Source organism: Aplysia californica, unplaced genomic scaffold, assembly GCF_000002075.1.
Source record: "Aplysia californica isolate F4 #8 unplaced genomic scaffold, AplCal3.0 scaffold00007, whole genome shotgun sequence".
In the NCBI taxonomy this organism is placed as follows: Eukaryota; Metazoa; Mollusca; class Gastropoda; order Aplysiida; family Aplysiidae; genus Aplysia; species Aplysia californica.
The window spans coordinates 882,118-888,061 of NW_004797277.1; the positions used below are offsets into that span (position 1 = coordinate 882,118).

At 38.6% G+C, this 5,944-nt stretch overlaps 1 protein-coding gene across 1 annotated transcript in view; it reads right to left on the reverse strand.

Moving 5' to 3' along the window:
• LOC101852371 overlaps positions 1–5,944 on the reverse strand; it is a gene marked incomplete at its 3' end in the record, with an annotated part of 64,598 nt that overhangs the window by 11,935 nt on the left and 46,719 nt on the right. The window contains 4 exon segments of the mRNA XM_013081469.1: positions 1,557–1,702; positions 2,233–2,421; positions 2,968–3,203; positions 3,901–4,345. Coding sequence (XP_012936923.1) covers positions 1,557–1,702; positions 2,233–2,421; positions 2,968–3,203; positions 3,901–4,345 — 1,016 coding nt within the window.

Consider the following 5,944-nt stretch of genomic DNA (forward strand, 5'->3'; position numbering starts at 1 on the left):
TATTATTTCTTAAACAATATGTCGAAGTCACAACTCGTGCGTTCACGGCAAATTGCCTATCTTAAAAAAGTGGAGCAACTTATCCTCAGATATCTCTTTAACAGGAGAATGAATGTCACCCATACTTTGCACATCAGTTTTTATCAATTTGTCTTAACATATTTTCCCACAATTGAGACTTGATTTTAAAAAAAATGTCTTCATAAATTTATATATAAAATACTATAAATCTCCGTCACGCGAAAAATGGGGATTGTTCACAGCGCTTCCCGCTTCTCACACACATTTTGTATACGTATATTGCCTACGTCACAGCTCATTAATGACACTTTTTAGTGGCAAACATGTTACAAGAAGTTGATTTTATAGTGAACACATTTTTGCATGCCTTCAATAGAGATAGTATCACGATTAGAAAAACATGACGGACTTGCCTTTAAAAGCGATATTGCTGTAAACCTGTAGACACCACTTGGATTTTAAAAATGAGTATTCATTAAGGAATTTTCTATAATACAGCAAACAGCTGTTTACAAAAATATCGATCTGTTAAGACAAATTGATACATGTGCAAAACATAGAGAATCTATGTTTGATAGTTTAGACAATATTTGACAATGAGTTGCTTCTCGAATTTTTGGCCGCACAATTAGCATCATTCCACACACTATACGCTGTTGTGAGCGTTTATAAGGTGAGTGGGTGTGTGGGGGAATATGAAGATTTTGAAATTATTTTTCTTCGAAGACAAATGTGGCTTTATGGAGCCCTGCTTTGCTTTTCATATAAAAACCAACTTAAAAAGCAAAGCACAATAAAACACAACTAATAACAGTTGTCTCTGCATAATCACATGAATTATCTGAAACCCAGGTCGCAAAACTGAGTGGTTTAAGAGATATACGCTTTCTGTAATAGGAGAAAGGGACATTCCGAAAAAGCGTGGGTAGTAATAAGCGATATGTGATTTTTGGGGGGTCAGAATTAAACATTAGACGAATGATTTCGAAATACATGTCTTGCATGCTAGCTTTTCTTTCTTTTAAGGCCTTGAAAACACCTTAATCTACGTTGTTGTAAATCTTTTACCACTTCAGAATAAATTTGAATTATATAGGACATAGCCTGCTTTGTGTTGTCATGCCTGTGTCTAGCTAAAGGATTGGATGACTGTGTTACTTTCCCACAGAAAGACGACATAAGACTTAGGTTTATTTTACTGTGCAATCTATGAAGGAGCCCGAACATCACCACCTTTTGTGCAGTCCAAGGTTAGTGTGTAGACAGTGGCAACGATGTAAACCATATATGTCTTAGACGACAGTTATGTCTCCTTGATTTAGCGTTCATCTCCGATAGATGATGTCAAGATCCGAGAGTCTTAGAGTCTCTGAGTTTGGGAAAGTGCATCACTCGAACCTGTGCAAACTTGGTTAAAGATGTGCGTTGTTACTTTTGTGCAGTTAATAACCAGAGATAACTAATGGAAGAGGGGGGTAGAGGTAAAGTTGAACAAACAGAACGATTAACATAATATTATGTTCTTATGTTCTTACTTGAGGGTTGGTGGTGAGAGATGTCAGCGAACATGTAAGGCGGAAGTTGAAGCCTGTGTTACAGGAAGCAATGTCGTCAAGGCACGGGATGCCTGTCTTGCCCACGTCCACAAAAGAGCCTGGTTTCTCGAGCACAAGAACGTTGCCTGGGGACCATTTTCGTGGAATGAGTTTGCAAAACATCACAACTGAGTTGAGAATGGTAAAACAGATACAGTCGGAAGTGTCCAAGACGACCAGTCATTTCCATGTAAAAAATGGTTGCCTTAGACAGGTGGACGTCTTAGATAGAGTCTTTATAATATTTCAAATATTTCAAAATGTCAAGGGGGAGGCGAAAAGTACTCGTTTGCAGCACACGCAGCCACCCACACAGACGGACATTGAGACAAAGATAGATGGATTTAGTATGAATAAACAGCTCATCATTTATCTGGATACTTTGTCGGCGGTCTATGTGTATATATGTATATATATAAGATAGATAGATAGATAGATAGATAGATAGATAGATAGATAGATAGATAGATAGATAGATAGATAGATAGATAGATAGATAGATAGATAGATAGATAAGTTTTTAACCCCCCCCCCAAAAGAAAAAAAAAAAACTCATCTGGAAAACATGTAAATAACGGACGTCTCTAGACTATAGATCTGAGTAAAGTCTTTTTACCTGCAGGCACTACCTCGAGGTAGACACTGCCGTGGATAGTCATGTTATGGTAGTTTGTCACCAACGTGTTTCCCACAATCGTGGTGAAAGTCACTTGTGTCTTGTGAAGAGGGAGCTGTGCGGTCGTGCTAGGTGTAGTGGTGGGCGCCGGGGTCGTAATGGGATTCGGTGGGTTGTCCACTTGGAGGACTGTGAAGACATGACGTGTACGTTTTAAGAAGTTGCAACTTCAAGCAGCTATCGGCACCGGTTCAGCCAAGTATACGAACACAAAATAACATAATACGAAGCTGCAGTATGAATGCATTTCTAGCCGTGGTAGAATGGCGTATAACGATTTGAATTCTTCCTCTTAAGTAGCAATCCTTAACATTTAATCCTTGAGATTTGATTGAAGGAGCACGGTTAACTTCTTTGACTTTGAGCGGTAACTGACTTTTATAAGTGAAATTACAACCTTACGCATTATGAATTGTTTCCTCTAAATGAGACCTGTCATTTACTTGTCAGCTATCATGATTTGCATGAAGTCGTCAATTCAATATTACTATAATAATGAATGCCTGTTAAAATGTTACACTCAAGTACATCACCATTACGTTAATGGGTAATGGAGCTAATATTTCAGCAATCTCTATGGTTTGGTAGTGTAAATCTATATCTTAAGTTTACGTATTTGAAAATTGGGCTCACAAGACAAACCGGAAAACACAATTTCCATACATGGAAACTCACTTTTCTCACACCCATCCTTGACAAGCTGTGTCCTTGTCTCTTCCCAGAATCTGAAGAGCAATATGTTCATGCGGGTACTGCTAGGTTTTTCTGGAGACTTGGCGATAAGCAAAGAGTACTTGTCCATTGTACTGGGTGTAGGTGAGGATGGGAACTGCAAACCCTTCACCTCTTGTCCGTCGAGGTAGACATCGATTTTCTTCGTGTTGGAGTCCCATGAGGCGTCCAGAGTGTACCTATTTGAAATGAATGCAATAAAATCCACAAATACAAAACTTTAATCATTTTGCAGTTCATTATTAGGTACCCTGTAACACTTTTAATCTAGCCTAGTTTGCCTTGTTGGGTCAAATCATTTTTTAAACGGGAATAGAATGCAATCGTCTCTTCAGAAATGGTACAATCTTGCGTTTCATCCCTCATTCCCCCTCAATGTCTTCTCTGCCTCACTCCTTTAATGCCTACTTAGAAAACATTATGCTAACACATAAAAGGAGTTTCTAATGCAGAGATAGATGACAGCAAAATGAGCTGTACAAAACAGTAAAACCCTCACCTTTAGATTTCTTTTAAACAAGACTTTAAAAAAAAATTTTTTTCATTGTTCTTCTTTGCCTACTTAGAAAACATATGCCAATATATAAAAGGAGTTTCTAATGCAACGATACGTGACAGTAAACAAGACTTTAAAAAATATTTTTTTCAGATATTACGTAGAACGAAGGTTGCAAGCTTTCTTTTTTTCTTAGTTAATCTGTTTGAAAAATGTTTTAATTTTGATAAGGTTGGAAGCGTTAGTATCCGTTTCTTTCCAAATATTATAATATATCGTCACTTTGTCTTCGAATAATGTCAAAACACTGTAGGAAAGGATCAGACATACAGACATATTGTTAAAACATGTCTTTATGAACAATGCAGCTATGCACGTACCACGTATTTTCTTCCAACGTTCTGTCAAGGAACTTTCTGTGCATCATCGTCCCGTCTTTCACCCAGAAGTAGATCTTGTCATCAAAGTAATACAATGATATGCCTGTGGCATTGTTGAGCTCCCCTCCACTTGATAGAATATAGTTCGGCTGGGTGCTGATCTTAGTGATGATAAAGGTCAGGCGGAAATTGAAGCTAGAATTGCAGGAAGTGATGTCATCAAGACAAGGTATTCCCGTGGTGCCCATGTCCACATATTCTCCGTCCTCGTCGATAACCAGAACCATCTCTCCCTGCTTGTACATTGTCTGTTCTACAGTGACGTCACCGTATGTCTTCATGGTGCCTAATGATGTCAGGAGATCATGACCTCTTTCCACCTCTGTGAACTTCACGTCAACCATGTTGCGGAAGCATTTGTCTACTGGGTTCTTGATCTTGAGTTCTTATTTTACAGGTATAGAGGATGAGAGACAAAGAGATATATACATGCTATTAGTTTCGCAAACAACGGGATAAAATAGGACAAAACAGCCACAAAACTTAAAACCTCGAAGAATAGTTTAAATAGAACACCATTCCCTTATTTTGATTGTCTCATTATTCTGTCCAAATTTTTATTGTGAAAAGATTAGACAGAACAACTAACGCACAGGCGAGTGTCACAACAACAAACTCAGTCTCATTCGTTTAGAAAATTTAGAGGGGTTCTCGTGCTCTACTGGTTACGGTATTCACTTCTCATACAACAGGTCCCGGGTTTGAAACCTGACAGCGACGGAAAAGTTTCTTTTCTAAAATTGTTATCCTTTCCCCTCCTTTCCCACTGTCTAACCATTGTCTGTCTTCAGCTTTCATCTCTACTTCCAGCCCCCTCCTCCCTCTCCTTTGCCCCCTCCTCTGGGATCCTGACTCTTTCTGCAAGCTTTCTAGTGTTACTCCTTGGCTCTTTCTTACTGCTGTATTTCAGCCACATCCCTGATCTTCTGGTAGGTGAGTTCTAACACCTAGCCTTCTTGGATAAGGGTTAAAAATCCCGGGGGTGCCGAATGTTAAAGATCCTTTGGTGGCTCTGAAATTGAAAAAGAGTAAGCTTCCGCCGCCACCCGGGCAAACTGAAAATATTTAACGTGTCCCGTGCGCTCATATGAACTGATGCGAGCACGGTAAACCATTTACCAAAACAAAAACAGACACAGAAAATTTGGAATACAAAATCAATATTCCTCGCCCATTTTAATGATGTGTAAATCGTTCAAAACATTAATCTGTTTTATTTTTCAAATTATGTAAGTATACCTTCAGGTTGATTTTGTTTAATCGAATGGTTATCTCAGACGTAAATTAAAGCAGCATAATAAACACAAAGTAGATATAAATGAAATGATCAAGAACACAATTTTTACAAAAAGTCGGACTGGTTTAAAATGTCAGTTTTGTCATACTATATTCTTACTAAAAAACGAAAAATGTTGGATACAATGAGCTACAGGCTTGTGAGGAAGAATGAAGGTGGAGCGTGGCAAAGTATCGGATTAGGTTCGGTGGCCTCATTATCTGGACACCTACACACTCCAATTTTCTTGAAATGTAAATTGTAAAAGAAAAACGACTTTTGACATTCTCGTTGAGACACAGGATCCCCGTCTCATGTAGCTAAAGATGGCCTATATTTCGAAGCTTTTCTTGAAAGGCTTGCTACTGAGTAGTCATATGATATGCCTTGATATTATCAAGACTTTACTCCTGTTCCTTCATTAAGACTTAGACTGTGGAGTATTTATCAATTACGAGACTGTGATACATGATCCAGTTTCAGGATTTACTTGCCTGTGGAGGATGCTTATCGACAGGAGTGGCGATTGAAGAAAAAGAACACGTTTTCAGTATTATGTGTCTGATGCGACGGGGCAATACACTTTGGAAAGTGAATCCATCCTACGCTTCCTCATTCGATATCTCCTTACAACCCTATTTCTCCTTTTCCGTCTCGTCTCTCTCTCTCTCTCTCTCTCTCTCTCTCTCTCTCTCTCTCTCTCTCTCC